Source organism: Penicillium crustosum (assembly GCF_028827405.1).
Source record: "Penicillium crustosum strain IBT 35664 chromosome Unknown utg000003l_segment0_segment0, whole genome shotgun sequence".
In the NCBI taxonomy this organism is placed as follows: domain Eukaryota; kingdom Fungi; phylum Ascomycota; class Eurotiomycetes; order Eurotiales; family Aspergillaceae; genus Penicillium; species Penicillium crustosum.
This window is the reverse complement of record NW_026623124.1, coordinates 2,239,984-2,255,294: the sequence shown is the minus strand read 5'-3', so window position 1 is coordinate 2,255,294 and position 15,311 is coordinate 2,239,984. Positions and strand designations below refer to the sequence as shown.

General features: G+C 47.0%; 6 protein-coding genes across 6 annotated transcripts; 4 read left to right on the top strand and 2 right to left on the bottom strand.

The window, feature by feature from the left end:
* Window positions 1–224: 224 nt before the first annotated feature.
* N7487_007912 (shikimate dehydrogenase family protein) lies at window positions 225–1,082 on the top strand (the record flags this gene model as incomplete). The annotated part of the gene is made up of 1 exon (XM_056875642.1): window positions 225–1,082. The coding sequence occupies one exon, from the start codon at window positions 225–227 to the stop codon at window positions 1,080–1,082; it is 858 nt and encodes a 285-aa protein (XP_056727830.1).
* A 126-nt stretch (window positions 1,083–1,208) lies between these two features.
* Window positions 1,209–1,838, bottom strand: N7487_007911 (uncharacterized protein; the record flags this gene model as incomplete). Its single annotated transcript, XM_056875641.1, has 2 exons — window positions 1,209–1,237; window positions 1,319–1,838. The coding sequence occupies 2 exons, from the start codon at window positions 1,836–1,838 to the stop codon at window positions 1,209–1,211; spliced, it is 549 nt and encodes a 182-aa protein (XP_056727829.1).
* Window positions 1,839–4,524: 2,686 nt separating this feature from the next.
* Window positions 4,525–5,479, top strand: N7487_007910 (Ras family protein; the record flags this gene model as incomplete). The annotated part of the gene is made up of 4 exons (XM_056875640.1): window positions 4,525–4,536; window positions 4,605–4,719; window positions 4,839–5,114; window positions 5,241–5,479. The coding sequence occupies 4 exons, from the start codon at window positions 4,525–4,527 to the stop codon at window positions 5,477–5,479; spliced, it is 642 nt and encodes a 213-aa protein (XP_056727828.1).
* Window positions 5,480–6,476: 997 nt separating this feature from the next.
* Window positions 6,477–7,657, bottom strand: N7487_007909 (flavin adenine dinucleotide pyrophosphatase; the record flags this gene model as incomplete). The annotated part of the gene is made up of 3 exons (XM_056875639.1): window positions 6,477–7,110; window positions 7,224–7,390; window positions 7,463–7,657. The coding sequence occupies 3 exons, from the start codon at window positions 7,655–7,657 to the stop codon at window positions 6,477–6,479; spliced, it is 996 nt and encodes a 331-aa protein (XP_056727827.1).
* Window positions 7,658–7,895: 238 nt separating this feature from the next.
* Window positions 7,896–8,656, top strand: N7487_007908 (GMF family protein; the record flags this gene model as incomplete). Its single annotated transcript, XM_056875638.1, has 4 exons — window positions 7,896–7,898; window positions 7,993–8,092; window positions 8,232–8,362; window positions 8,438–8,656. The coding sequence occupies 4 exons, from the start codon at window positions 7,896–7,898 to the stop codon at window positions 8,627–8,629; spliced, it is 426 nt and encodes a 141-aa protein (XP_056727826.1). The 3' UTR covers window positions 8,630–8,656.
* Window positions 8,657–12,544: 3,888 nt separating this feature from the next.
* On the top strand, window positions 12,545–13,759 carry N7487_007907 (uncharacterized protein; the record flags this gene model as incomplete). The annotated part of the gene is made up of 3 exons (XM_056875637.1): window positions 12,545–12,684; window positions 12,747–13,574; window positions 13,648–13,759. The coding sequence occupies 3 exons, from the start codon at window positions 12,545–12,547 to the stop codon at window positions 13,757–13,759; spliced, it is 1,080 nt and encodes a 359-aa protein (XP_056727825.1).
* Window positions 13,760–15,311: the final 1,552 nt, after the last annotated feature.

The following is a 15,311-nucleotide window of genomic DNA, read 5'->3' as shown; positions in this document are numbered from 1 at the left end:
TGTAAATATATTTTTTCGCAGTGATAAATAAAAAGCCTAGGTTTCTATATTCGAACTGTGACATTTATGCGGATGTAGACCATCCGTGATGACGGCAGTGGGCTCCACAATCGATTAAATTCATAGCCGATGCGACACATAGTTCGACATCTATGTATTTCCAAGGGTTTATAATGCAGAGGGTAAATCAGCTCAATTCTCTATATCAAGTACTTCAAGCCATCATGGCAAAGAATTTCCACATCTTCGGCAAAGGGATATCGTTCAGCGTTTCACCTACTATCCACAACGCAGGCTTCCTACACTATGACCTCCCCTTTACGTACACAATTCACGAGTCCGACAGCATTGATGGAGCCGCTGGATTGATCGCCAGTGATCATTTTGGCGGAGCGAGTGTCACAATGCCACACAAGCTCCAAGTTCACAAATTTTGCAACGAGCAAACCGAGACTGCGCGATTAATTGGCGCAATCAACACTCTCATTGTGAAAGACAATGGAAACAAGCGTATAATCACCGGCGACAACACAGATTGGTCTGGCCTGTACAGTATTGTGACTGCACACTCAACAAAAACACAACACCAACCCAACACCGGACTGGTCATCGGGGCCGGGGGCGCATCAAGAGCCGCACTCTATGCTTTACACAAGGCTGGAGTAAAACGGATCTACCTCTTCAACCGAACCTTGGCCACCGCGGAGAAAGTCAGAGACGATTTCAAATCCGTATTTGAGATTAAGGTTGTCCCAAGTCTCCAAGAACTTCCAGAGAAGCCGGAAGTCATCATCGGCACTGTACCCGCAGAGACTACTACAGAGACTCAGTTCTCCTCGTTGTTTGGCGATCGAGGTTTGTGTGTCGATATGGCATACAAGCCGAGGCAAACGCCGCTTTTGACGGCAGCACAGCAGAATCAAGGGTGGGACACAGTTACGGGTGTGGAGGTACTACTAGCGCAGGCATTCGACCAGTTTCTACTTTGGACTGGACTTGAGCCGCCGGGGGCGATTATGGCAGAGGCAGTTGTGGCACTTGATGACAAGCGGTCTACTGTGGCTAAGGCTGGTATGCTTTAGATTTGGAATTGAGTAAGCCAGATTAGGAAGAATTGACAGGTAGAATATGCAATTTCATTTGCAAACACACAATAATACACCGATCAATTGACGCTTGACACGAGAGATCATACTCGAATGATTAGATCATTTGGTTGAATAGATTGGGTGTTCGGCTATTTATTCCATGGCTTGTGTCAATCGATTTTCCTCCTATACTGAAATGCTTGAGATAAATGAATAAATGAATAACTCACGCTGTGTCTTCCACTCTGGCAACCCACAAATCGTCGAAGATCCAATTGGCTTGGGTCTTTGATAAATACATCGCCCTTGGGACATTCGATTACCCCAATCGCGGATTTCCTGCTCTAGGATGGGCAAGTTATGACAATTCACTGGAAGCCATCCGGTGGGCGTAGGCTGGATCAGTAGAGCAAGGACATTCAAAACCCAGAACTTGCTATTGCTGCTTCTTCCAGGACAGTTGAGACTGCTGTCGTAGGACCTTATTACCCTATCGACAAATGGATGCAGGGGACGAGTGATATCGGCGATTCGGAATAGGCCCGTAAGAAGTGGAGTGTTGAAGATTCCACTAGTATACTCATGCTCAGGTCTCAACCCAGATCCCGTGTCTACGACGTGGTATGCCATCCCTCCAACGGAGTCCGAGTGGAGATACAGACCCCAGTAGAACTCATTGGGCTCGGGTGGTTCCTGACGGGCCTGGAGAATGACATACAGTCCGCCAACTTTGAGATCTGCAAGAGACATTTGGAGATGATTGGCCGATGCTCGGGATCTTTAACCTTGGGCTTGTTGGCAGTTTGCTTAATCTGCTTGGGCGTTGGGTGGGCACGAGTTGGGTAGCGCCCATTTTATCTTCGCAATGGACACAAATCATCACGGTAGTTTCTTCAGAGTCAGGGACTTAAATCTCCGACAGATTGGACACGTTGTGTTAATTGCTTCTGCTCATGTGCCCAGGAACTTGTACCCCCATAGCCTGTTGCACATCGAGCGCGATTCGTGATGGCTTAGGTCCCAGGTCAAGTCAAGTGTGATTCGGTGTTTTTCTTTAGCTGACAATTGAGGTCGGGGTATCTGTCCGGCTCTTTTTTATCTCCTACGCTATCTACACTTCCGAGTTCGGATTTATCCATCTGGTTGAGATCAGCACATAAGCACTCTACATCAATTGTTCTCCACGCCTCTCAATTTCAAATTGCACTAGGCCGTTGGCATAACAGATTTGTATTGTCGATCCTTCCACACTATGTAAGCCTAGGATTCTGTTGGTTCTAGGGAGTAATTTTATTATGTATCACTTTTGTGTGACTTGGCAAGTAGATTTGTCAGTAGATATTGAACAATGGCTACCAATAGACTTTCCCATCACATTGTTTTGTGCGGCTCATTATCGGTCTTCTCGTTATCATTCCATCGTAGTTCCTTATAAGCGCTGCCTCGAAACACAGTCCCTCCTACTACTTGCCGGATGCTGACAGATGCATGGTCACCAGAGCCATGATTAATCACAGACCGTGCGTCCGTTTGACAGATCATATCAGGATCAGCCCACATTGCAAATCCAACGGATGCAGCCTTACTCCGTGCTGATTATCACATCACACCTTCTAAGAATAATCTATGGAATACAATGCCGAAGTTGAAATATCGACCAACTAACCTTGGAAATAAGTAACCTCAGAATTTGATCTCGGCTCCTTCCAAGATTCCCTTGAGACATCTGTTCGAGTCGATAACGCATACCTAGGACGCGCACAGCCATGAAATTGAGTTCCGCTCATCCATGGGAAAGGAAAGTATCAGAATGGCTAAGTCAAGACAGGCATCGCGCCCGGGGCAGAACCGTGGACAGAACACAAAACCGTGCAAGTTTCTTCCAAGGTTTTTCTTATCTTTAATACTTCGACACAGAGGTCAAGGGTGAAAATATGGTAGGTGAAGCGTGTTATAAACGGTTATCCACCTCGAGGTGATCCAACGCCCAGATGTGACCCTGCCCACATCCTGCGGGGTCGGATCCAAGTCCCAAGTCGCGGGGTTTGCGCCTGTCAGAGCTCATATAACCAGTTCATAAGCAGCCGCCAGCTTCGTTAGTGTGGGAGATGATACGGATTAATTCCTGATCGGCAACGTCTGCATCTGTCAAAAAAAATAAAGATAAAAAACGGCGTAACTTGGATCTTGGTAGGGCAATGGTGATCGTGGTGAAAAATCAGTTGATCGGCATCAAACACTCCGATGATTTGTATATTATGGGGTTCCAAGAGCGGGACGTTGACAGGAATAGGATTTTTTCCGATGTATCCAATCACCAAAAGTGACAGAGGTGATTGTGTTGCGGCGGGATGATGCAATTATGCAAGGCGGGCGTCTACTGCAAGCCATCCAGGCGTATAAGAAAGTTATGGATATGCGGTGTCGATGGAAACCATGTTGTTTGATGCCCAACATCATTTGAATTGCTATCTGGGTGAGGGTTTGTTATTTTTGAACTTAACCTATTGTACAATTGCACTATTGCACAACATAGGTGGACATTGGAGGCCAATGCCCTAAAAGCGCCAAAGAGGGACCCATCTCCACCGGAACGGCAGATCCACTCTGGAGGGACGAACTGGCTGCTGTATAATGGTACATATTTTGTAATCGATAGACAATATACAACCTATAGAGGCGGTAATTGCCGACTTAGTGTGGATTGCAAGTAAAAGGAGAAGGTATAGGATAATCTCCGCCATATATTGCTGTTAATTGCACGTTTCTTAATTGGGCCGTGGCTTAAGCCAATCAATTTCCTGGTAGAGATATGATTTAGTAGCGTACCAAAGTCATATATATTAGCACCGAATTGGCTCGAAAGGAGAAGTCGGTTTAGGGAAGTAACAGAACGACAAAACTGTTATATAGATCAGGCTCCAATATATATAAGAAAGCAAGTAATAAAATCAAAATGAAGCACAGAAACTTCCCAAAAAATGAACTAAAAAAGGGAAAGTAAATATAAAAGCAATCTAGCACCATTCAATGGCGCGCATGTCCCCTTTTTCTGGCCCAATCATCAGTTTTCTCCCCACTATCTCCTGAATTTCCCTTTGCCCCTTCTTTCCCTTCTACTTTTTCTGTTTTCTTTAGAAAAGAAACAAGATCTTGTTTATATTTTAAATCTTTTGTTTACCCCAGAACTTAAGATTTGAACTAAATAGGATTCTCCACGAAAAGGAAGAAAAGAAGAACCTTGGAAGCTCCGTGGTTTTCTCCATTTATTTCTTCCCGCCAGTTCCAACCTCCCGAACTCTCTCCCCCTAATTCTCCCTTTGTTTTTTTTTTAAAAAAACAGGACTTGGGATTTCGCTTTAAATTGTTCGGCGATTCCTTTCTGATTTAATATCTCTTTTTCCGTTTCATTTTCTCGATTTGAACCTACCTCATAATGGCCTCAAAGGTGAGATTTACCCAATGTCCTCTTGACCTGTTCTGAACATTCCCAATGGCTAACCCCGTATTTACCAGTTCCTACGAGAATACAAGCTGGTGGTTGTCGGTGGTGGTGGCGTCGGAAAGTCCTGCTTGACCATCCAGCTGATTCAGAGTCACTTCGTGGACGAGTACGATCCTACAATTGAAGGTGAGCACTTCGAAAGCACCCCCCGTTTCATCAGCCGCGCGGATCGTGTCGCGTTTTCCCAGGGGTGTCGGACCCCCATTGAGCAACAAAGCTGATTCAGAATCTTCTTCCGCCTACAGATTCCTACCGCAAGCAGTGTGTGATCGATGATGAAGTCGCTTTGTTGGACGTCCTGGATACAGCAGGCCAGGAGGAATACTCGGCTATGCGAGAACAATACATGCGAACCGGCGAGGGATTCCTGCTCATCTACTCCATTACATCGCGCCAATCCTTCGAAGAAATCATGACCTTCCAACAGCAAATCCTGCGCGTCAAGGACAAGGATTACTTCCCCATCATTGTCGTCGCCAACAAGTGTGATTTGGAGAAGGAGCGTGTGGTCTCCGAGCAAGGTACGTTTTCATCATATGTTCCCATCTACATCCAACCTCCCCTGAACTCTCCCTCTCTCCACTTGAGCTCTTTCCTCGAAGCCTAAATCCAATTCCCCAATTCCGCTAACAATTCACCGCGTACAGAGGGCGAAGCGCTCGCCCGCCAGTTCGGCTGCAAGTTCATCGAAACATCCGCCAAGTCCCGCATCAACGTCGAGAACGCCTTCTACGACCTCGTCCGCGAGATCCGTCGCTACAACAAGGAAATGTCCTCGTACCCGTCCGGCTCCGGCGCGTTCGGCGCCCGCGCACCAGAGGGCAAGATGGACGTGACCGAGCCGGGCGAGAGCGCCGGCTGCTGCGCGAAGTGCGTCATCATGTAAAAAAAACACACCAACATACCAACATACCAAAATGATCCGAATCGCTGCGATGCCCTTATCTCGAAACAACCCCGAAATCCGAAATACGCAGCACAGGCCAGGGAGAGTTTACGGGAGTGGATTTATATGTCCGAGTGGTGCACCCCTTGGAAAAGTTGGATATCTTGTTTTAATCTTTGAATGGCCTTAATCTGCAACCCCCCGCCACTCAGATCACAAATGGGAAAATATGGAGACTGCAAACACGAAAGATTGCAAGCTCGAGAAACAGAAAACAACCAAACCAGAAAAAAATACCAAAGAAGAAGTGGCATTGTCGTTTGCGTTACGGATGTTTGTGGGTTCTTTCAACTCGCATTCTTGATGACTGCCGACCTTGACGCCCAACCTCGTCTCACGAAACATTTTGATTCCCCTTTTGTTGTCCGATTGCGCCTTTGTTTTAGTCCCTTTTTTTTATTATTGTCTTTTTATTGTTCAAGTCTTTGCGAAAGATCCCTGGTGTTTGTTATCTATCGCCTCCTATTATCATTATCCGTGTTGCTCCCACGAGACAATACGGCTGTCAATATATGTTCTTTCAGGGCAAGGTGGATTCCTTGAGTTCCATCATTGCGGCGTTTACCCTTGTTCTTGAGTATGCTTGTCCTGGTATATTGGTTGTTTTATCTATGATCGAGTGCTCTGCGTATGAAGATATATGCCCATCTATCCCCGATGGTGCAATCTATTCGTTCTGATCCCTACGGCTACTGCTTCAATATCATCAATGTTGACAAATGCTCCCTGATTATAGACCTACTATGGCAGCTACTAGATCATCGGCTGTTCTTAATGCGGGAAATCTCGCTCATAGCTTCGTGTGGTAATCTAGCCTCGTTTATATTAACATGTTTGACACTCAAACTAGCTGAAATATGCATGTGGAATGGGTATGCTCTATATGCTGCCGGTATTTCAAGCGTGGCAGTTCACTCCCACCTATGCGATAAACAAACTACTGGCTGTAGACATGCTCCGAGTCGGACGGGGGATCCAACTCATCCTCCTTAGCAACCCGCTTGCCCTGAACATTCTCCTCAACCTCACTGACCAACGACTCCATGTAAGCTTTGTCCGCCCCGACCAAAGTAACAGTATTGCGCTTTTTACCCCAACGAGGATAGCTGCCGACCTTGATCCCCCGAGGCTCAACCTTGGCCGCCAGCTCGGTCAGGTACGGCGCCACCGCACTCTCGGGCAACGGCGTGCTGATCATCAAGCGGAATGTCCCCTTGCCTTCCGGGTCGCTCAAACGGGGAATGAGAGATGGCTTCAAGCTTAGGAGCAAGCGCTCAAAGAGCCTCGGCACGCCGGGCAGGATGTGCACGTTGCCGTTCACCACTGCGATCGGCACCCACAGGTCGTCGGCGACAAACACAGCCTGTGACTCGGGCGAGAGCTTCGGGTCGAAGGGAAGCTCGACCATGCGCAGCTTGGCAGTCAGGCCTGGTGAGGGTGTATCCCAGTCGAAGTTGAGTTGCATGGGGTGAGGCTTGGAGAGGCGCTTCATGCGCTCGAAGGCCTGCTGGTGGAGTTCCAGCTTTAGGTCGAATGCCTTGGCGATTGCGGAGTATGTGATATCATCGTGTCTGTAAATGATATATGTGTTAGCTGTGGGTTTTTTCTATGAAGCGCCCGCGTTGCTGGTGTGCATGCGTTACTCTTAAGACGTGGAGAAACTAGGGACGGGGTTGTAACGCACGTGGGCCCGATGCCGCCGCTGGTGACGACGAAGTCGTAGCGGGAACTCATTCGTCGTACGGCTTCTATTATATCCTCTTCATCATCGGGGATAACCTCGACTCGCTTCAGTTCGATACCGAGCGAGAAGCAGAACTTGGCTAGGTACGGCGAGTTCGTGTCGATGGTCTAGGGGTGGGTTGGAGTAACGTCAGAATCCTTGTTCTTTCCATGATGGACCCTGGGAATATTTCAAATTACCTTTCCACCGAGAACCTCATCGCCAATAATGAGGCATGCTGCCGTGTGGATGGGCTTCGTATGCGCGGCTGATGTCATCGCGGAGGGACCTGAGCGAGGGGACAGGGACGGGGTCGAGAAGGAGGGGCTGGTGGGACGATAGGGACTGAGTGGGCGTGATAAGTGTCGCGTCAGTAGATTCAGTCGGTTGAACATAGGGATATAGGTGGAGGAGTAATTTGGTGTCTGGGTAGTTCAAAGCGCGGAGGAAGTGAAGTGGGGGAACAGGGAAACTCCGCCCGCATTTCCATCGTCTGGCCTCACATTCCTACAGCCTTCTCCATTTTTCAGGTCGGAGATACCAAGTACCATCTTTATTCAGTGCATTATTAGCACTAGGCTCAGGGCTTTCGTTTACTTGACTTCTCTGCGTATCCCACAGTTGACGTCCAAAATGGTGAGATGTCTCCCCGCACTAGGTTGATTGGCATAGGCCATACGAACTGCTCGCGAGGTTCCCCCATCAAGTGCTGACTGCTGAGCTATGGTAGTCTGATTCACGACTATATTCGTTCTCTCCCGAGACCAAGGAGAAGCTGCGCAAGTTCCGTCTGGGCACATCGAGAGCCAAGGATGCGCAAGCTATCATCTGTATGGGCCCCTAAATCTGCGCTTTCCCAAGTCTCCCATGCGTTTTGACAGAAGCTTGGTTATATAGCACGTACACAGTGCCAACCAAGCCATATCAACATTATTTCTGCGTCTCAAGCTGACAGGTGGTGCGTGATAGATATCATTGATGCAAAGTCTCAGGAGATCCGGCCACAAGACGATACAATCTATTCCAACATGGAAGATCTGGCCGATGATCTTCCTGAGTCCTCGCCACGATTCATCCTCCTCAGTCACCCCATGACCACCGTAAGTTGTCTATCAATAATGCAGACTTGGTCTCCGTCGTATGACACACGTACTAAATGAGATATGCACTCACAGAAAGACGGACGTCCCTCAGTCCCCTATGTTCTCCTCTACTGGCTCCCGGAAAACTGCAACCCGATGCAACGCATGTCGTACGCAAATGCAGTGGAACTGATGCGCACCAGTGCCCAAGTCAACCGGGTGATTGAGGTGGAGGCCGATGAAGATATCGTCAACATCAAGTCCAAGCTGACCGGGTCGGATTAAACCGCCTAGGCTAGTGAATACATCTCTCTATTAGAGAGCATGTCTGTCAGTGGATTGATGAGCATATACCCAAGGCGTGGGATTTGTATAGAGGGCGTTTTTTTTTTTTTCGGGTTTTGCGGATTGGCTGGATCCTATTGGCTTGTAAATGCCGCCCATGCACACACAGACACTTCTGTGGGTGTCGAATGTACTTCTGGAATTCGAAATCTGACATGCACTTGGCTGCCTAGACTAGCCAAATTCCCGGGATCTCAAGCTGGCGTCGATCACACAAGAGCATGGTCTCTAGAACGGAATTTGTGATCTATCAACCAGATGATTTTCAACGGTGCAGTTCATATACTCGAGCTAGTGGTAGATCTCACGAGTTTGTGTACTCTCAAAACCTGTCTGAAGCGAGTGGCCAAGGCCCATCGTTCGGGGAGGCCGGTGCTCACCTAGGCTCAGTGGGCCTACGTTGCAGTCAATTAGCTAGCATTGTATGGCTAAGGGCTGGATGACAAAACGCTTAGAATAGATTTTTTTTTCTTACCATTGCCGTCCATCATTCACGAATGGCCGGTTCTTCTAGCCAGAGGGGCGTGCCCTGCATCTCTCCAGCTAAGCCATCGATCGCCGCCAGCCACGGATGAAAAGCCAGGCTGATCGATGCAACTAGACCCAGTGCTCATCAAGGAATCAACCCAGCTAGCCAGCACAAAAAGCCTTGTAATTTCACAAGAATTTTGGGGGCCGATGATCATCTTCGTAGATGGTAGTTCATACGCTCATATGACTTCACTAGTCCCGTCATGTATGTGGCCGTGAAGAAGATTCCGGGTCTTCTGGTTGATACAATTGGCGGTTTATTCCTGTTTTGTTGCGATGTGTTGGTTAAAGTGGACATGCAACATGCATCGGAGTGGTTGATTGGTCCCTCTGTAAATGTGATCGCCCACTGCGAGATGTTCTTACTCTCCACCGTTCGATAAACTCTGATTTTCTTCTTTAGTCGGAAGTTGATCGGTTGGTTTGGGGCCTGTGTTATACAAGTCGGCTATAAATTCATGGGACTGATACTCGTCGAGGCGTTGCTTACTACACACGAAAGGGCAAGCTTGGAAAAATCCTATACAGTTTGTAGATACATTGCTACTACCATGTACTTCTCGAATTGCTTTCCATTCCGATAATTCCATCAAATTTTTACAATTTTTACACCGTATAGTGATACTAATATCAATATAGTTCATATATTTTGTAGTACCCACAGGAAGTTCGGAGTACAAAGGTGAGAAAACAACAATTTGTGCGATCTGGAATGGCGGTGGCAAAGCGGGCGTGTTATCCGCGTGTGGCTTTACCCCGGGGCCATTGCGTCGGGTCAAGTAATCATGCACGATAGTTGGGACAGAGACCTGGAGTCTGTGTAAAGAGAGGCGAAAGTATATCTAAACAGGTTGGAATAATATAATGTTTTAGAGCATCATTAGTATACATGAAGTGTAGAGTACTCTTCGGGGCGGATGAGAGGGCACGATTACAAATTACAGTGCTCAGGATACATAGTATTTATGTATTGTTCCATTCTGTGTATCAAAGTACAATAGTACAATATAGGTCTATACTTCCGTGTACATGGGCATGGGACGGATCATTCATGCTTACTGCATGCAGAAGGTCCCCTGGGATACTCAAGTACACTCAATGAGTATGTTCCAGACACGATGTGTGATTGTATCCAAGTACATGTATCTACTGAGTACTAGATTAGCAGATTTAAAAATAATAAAAAACAGAGGGCCTGATATTTCAAATCTCTGATATCTTTCAACCTTGGAAGGCCAAGCCAGTACCATGGATACAACTTACTATACACACCTGGGCAGCACCACAGCCCTGGGACTAGCGATCCGACCGCCAAATTTACTCCACTCTCACCCGTCCCACTAGACCCACTTTGGCCAGGGAAATTCATTTCCGTTTGCTGTTTTTTGTTTTCCTATTCCCCAGGGGCTGGCTCTAGATTGTATAGAACATTATCCCGGGTTTCCCAGCTCGAGAAAGCCGTTTTAAGCCCACTTTCATGTGCAGGGGTTCAAACCCGACAAGGCTAAGGACAATTGGCTTAATGCCCAGTGAGGGACAAAATTCAAAAATGGGATGGATCAACGGTTGAGTTACGTTTGCTACTGCAGTAGTGCATATCCTCGGGTCGAAGTCGCTTCCATTATGGAGTACGAAGTACTGTCAGCATTTTGCTTTTCTTGTTATTTGATGGATTTCATCACTTGCGGAGTAAATCGTGAATCGTCAGACGAACTGCTCGTGTTTATACTTTTGTACTTTGCGCTTTGGGATTCCCGTGTCATGCATCATGCATGCCCTCTTCTGATCCAATGGTCGGAGAGATGCCCGTGTGTCAAAAATTCTTTCTTTTGCCACCTTCAGTATGTTGTACTAAATTGATTGCATAGCCTTCTGGATTCTGCATGGACTTCTTCAATCCCAGGTATCAATACTCTAGTCAGCACTATAAAGTACACTACTGTACAAACGGAAAAGAAAAGATACCCTATCAATAAAAATTATGAATTATACCGAGTGCATATGAACACTTATCTCCAACCCAGTAACATCCAGTGACAATCCTTTTATCCATGTTGTACGATGTACTCTGTACATCGTACAAGTTACTAGAGTAGACAAACGCCATGAAAAGATCAAACTCTATCCACAAACGAATTCGGCATATCCACAGCAATTCAAATCCCGGTTTCAAAGGAACTCCCCAATGCTCCTGATCGACTGCAATAACCTCGAAGAAATTAAAGACACGCTCATCACTCATGTGCCCCTCAACCATTTTCTCCCCGATCCGCTCCCACTGATAGACCAATAAGTTAGCTGTTTGTGGAAAGGCAGCCGGGATGGCGGGTGCTGCCGTGGGGAGACCTGGAGCCAGGTGTCACTCTCCCCGGTGCCCCCGGCCCACTTGTGGACTGTAGGCTTTATTGTATGCCACGTCCTCGGTCAACCGCCGGGGATGGAGCACTACATAAATGTACTAACTAAGTACAAAGTACTTCGTACTTTGTTTACTTTGTTACCTTTGTACTGAGCATGACGAAACATAAACGTTGCCCCGTGAAGGTAGTGTAAAGGTAGTTCAGGACGGGAGGCCAGACGAACCAATGACGTGCCAAGAAACAGGGGGCCCCATGTCCGATGTGCGCCAGGGGCCAGTTAAATGGCACGCTATTCTCGGATATGAGTTGTTATGGAGAAAATCTCCTGAAGCCACAGAGAGTTTTGAGGTCAAAGCCATTTTCTTTTCTTTTCTTTTCATGGTGTCACCGGGTTGGAGGAGAAAGAGTGGGGATGCACATCAGAGACTAAATAGGAGATGTCAGAGTTACCAGGGCTTTTTACCCAGATATCATACGATCAATACTTGATACTTAGTACCTCCCTATAATGGTTAGTATGGAGAAATACTTGTCCTTATGTATTTCTCCATTATTCCCGGAGAAATAGCACTTTTATAGTCTACAAAAATGAATAAAAATCTAAAATAAAAACACAAAAACAGTTTTTTAAAGTAAAATAAAATAAAATTGAAATATTCAATGGTATCCCAATCCATCCGAATCCACAGGACCACTGTATCGGAATCCCCACGTCTGAGCTTTGGGCTTTTTTTTATACATTTGTTATACAATACCTCTTTTCGGTATTATAGTCTGATTCCTGATTTGATTCTCTATAATAATTGGGTTGTCCCTACTTTTCCCTCCTGTCAACTTCTGCACGGAAATCCCACCTCCGGTCCACTTTGATATCATTCACACTGGTCATATTTTGCGTGGAATGAATCCCGACACTCTGGGTATCAGCAAAGCAATTGTCATTACATTCTAGTTCGGTTGAATAATGGCTCAAGATGGTCATTCCGAAGACAAGCCGGAGGGCTTCGCTAAATACCTTAAGCGTATGAAGACCGTCCTTCGTCCTAGGTCAATGTCCAAGCGACAATCTATAACTCCTGGGGTAGCTGCCCCAACCGAAACTACGTATGATATACAGCATTCTTCAACTTCAGCCCTATATACTAACTAGCATTGCCTAGATATAGTGCACCAGAGGCAACATCACCACCTGTAACATCAACACCGGAACCAGCTCCAGCTCCAGTGCCAAACCCAGCACCAGTTCAAGAGCTCAGCCAGCCAGGCCCAGTCATGATCACCAACTACAGCACGACCCAACATGAAAAGGCGCGCGCCCTCTTAGCCAAATACGGCCTGACCGTCGACACCAGCGACTGGAAGACACCCCCGGACTTCCAGGTAACCCGTGTAACGAAGCCAATCCGCATGCGAGTACGCCGTACCTGCCATCGCTGCGAGACAACTTTCGGTGCAGAGAAAGTATGCATTAACTGCCAGCACACCCGCTGCACAAAGTGCCCCCGACACCCAGCCGCCCGCGACAAGGACGGCGAACCATCAGCCCGCAAGCCCAAGCTCCCAGAGACCTACGTCCACCAACCCCGCCTATTCCCCAGGACCTCGCACCTCAAGCTCAGCACCACCAAGGAAATTTCATTGAAGATGCCGTCCCCCACCGGTGGCCGGGATTTCGTCCGTCGGCCGGCGCGCCAGCGTGTTCACCGTTATTGCCACTTCTGCGCCTCGCTCTTTACCCCCGGCTCCAAGGAATGCCCGAGCTGCAGCCATGTGCGTTGCAAGATATGCCCACGGGACCCGGCTAAACTTGATAAATATCCTGATGGCTATGCGGGAGATGCTGATCCGCCAAAACCTAAACCCGAGCGCACATTCAAGAAACCTCGTCGCAGAGTCCATTATGTTTGTCATGTCTGTGAGACTTGGTTCCAGGGTAATGCGAATACTTGTTCGAATTGTGGTCAGGAGAAGTGTGATGAAACTAAACGAATTCCGTACGTGTGATATCAACTCTACGACATATGTGATTTGGGATTTTCAGCTAACATTCATTTCTTTTCTATGCAGACCTAAAAAGGTCAAACCAGAAACAAGCCCTGAGGTTCTCAGGAGCATTGAAGAGAAACTGGCAGCTATGGCGCTTGAACACACACCAGAAAGTGTTGAAGGAGCGGCTTGAGCTTGGAACACACACATTAAAGTCGACCAACACAACCCTTTATTATATCCCCCGTTTACCACCACTGATTTTATCTCCCACATTATCCATACTGTCTCAAACTCGATCCATCCTGATTATATGCTTTATTTTTATATGTCGGGGTTCTACCCAAGACAGAACATACGTAACATACACATCCATGGGATCGCATTAACTTCTGCACATCGAACGAACCCATTTCTCTAACCGGGGTCAGCTCCAGAATTTTGCACCGGAACTAAACCACCAGCACCCATCTTTCCAGATTTATGGGTTACACATCCCTGCGCATGCACACCCAACACGGATCCAGATGATGTATACATTCCCAAAACGCCCAGGGGTGGATGTGCATATCGTATAACTACTACCTACTACATTGTAAACATACGGACGCATGGCTTGACGTACACATGTGAGTAAGATAGTACTTTACGCGTCCGCAGCTGTCAGGAGATAAAACTCGGCGGCAATGCCAAACAGGGACATAAACTAGGAATTTCCACTTCGCCACAAAAATAGACTGTATCGCGCCCAGTTTCCGTTACCCGGGGATAATACACGTCATTCTACATCGGACATGATTTCCACCCAAAACAAAAGAACGATGCAGCAAACCCCTTCCATAAATCCTAACGGCGTTTATCCATAGCCCACGCGGGGCTTAGTCTAGTCCACATTAATGTTCCTACGTCATGCGATAATGTGGAGACATGCATGTGCAATTGCCTCGTCTAAATCGTGCATCATGTCTACATTTTGCCTTCTATCTTCTATCTGACACCCATTTCAATGATTCCAAATTCATCCCGCCTTATTCCCCGGGCTAACATTTACTGTCAAATTGATGTGGGTTGCCCAAACGCCACAGAGGATGAGCACAAACCGGAACTCTTTCCGTGGACGCATTTCAGATAGAGGAGCGATTTCGGCCGAAGAGGACTTACATCGTACCACATATGAAATGGAGATACAGTTCTAACCTTGGAGTATTTAGCGTTGTAAATGACTTTATGAAGGGTGGATAAGTGGGAAACACAGCCCGTGTGGCTCCGTTTGGACGGTCCGAGCCTTTTTTATTGTTTTTTTTATATATAGACTGGACCCAGTTGAGAATGGTGCATTTATTTGACAGCGGGACAATTACCAAGCATTTGGTACTCCGTTTTCCATGCAACGTTGTACTGATTAGTTTTTGTTGGAAGGATTGTTTTCCACAAGAGCGGAGTACTTAAAAAGCCGTGAAGTCAGACAATACACGATACTGTATAGTGGGGCGAATAGGACGCAATGTAGGGAATCGGGTAATGGGTATTGGCCTGGAGAAATCACCCATAGCCGCTGACATCTCGATTTCTAAGGCTTTGAGTTCAGTCAGACAGCTTCCTGTTGTAGTATAGATCGGTGTACTCCGTCTGATGGGGTTGTGGACTTGAAGGTTTGAAGGGGAATGATATTTGGTCGTATTTGATATTTTTGAAAGATACGAATTAGTTTATGATTTGACCAGACTAGTTAGTTCTCTAAATGG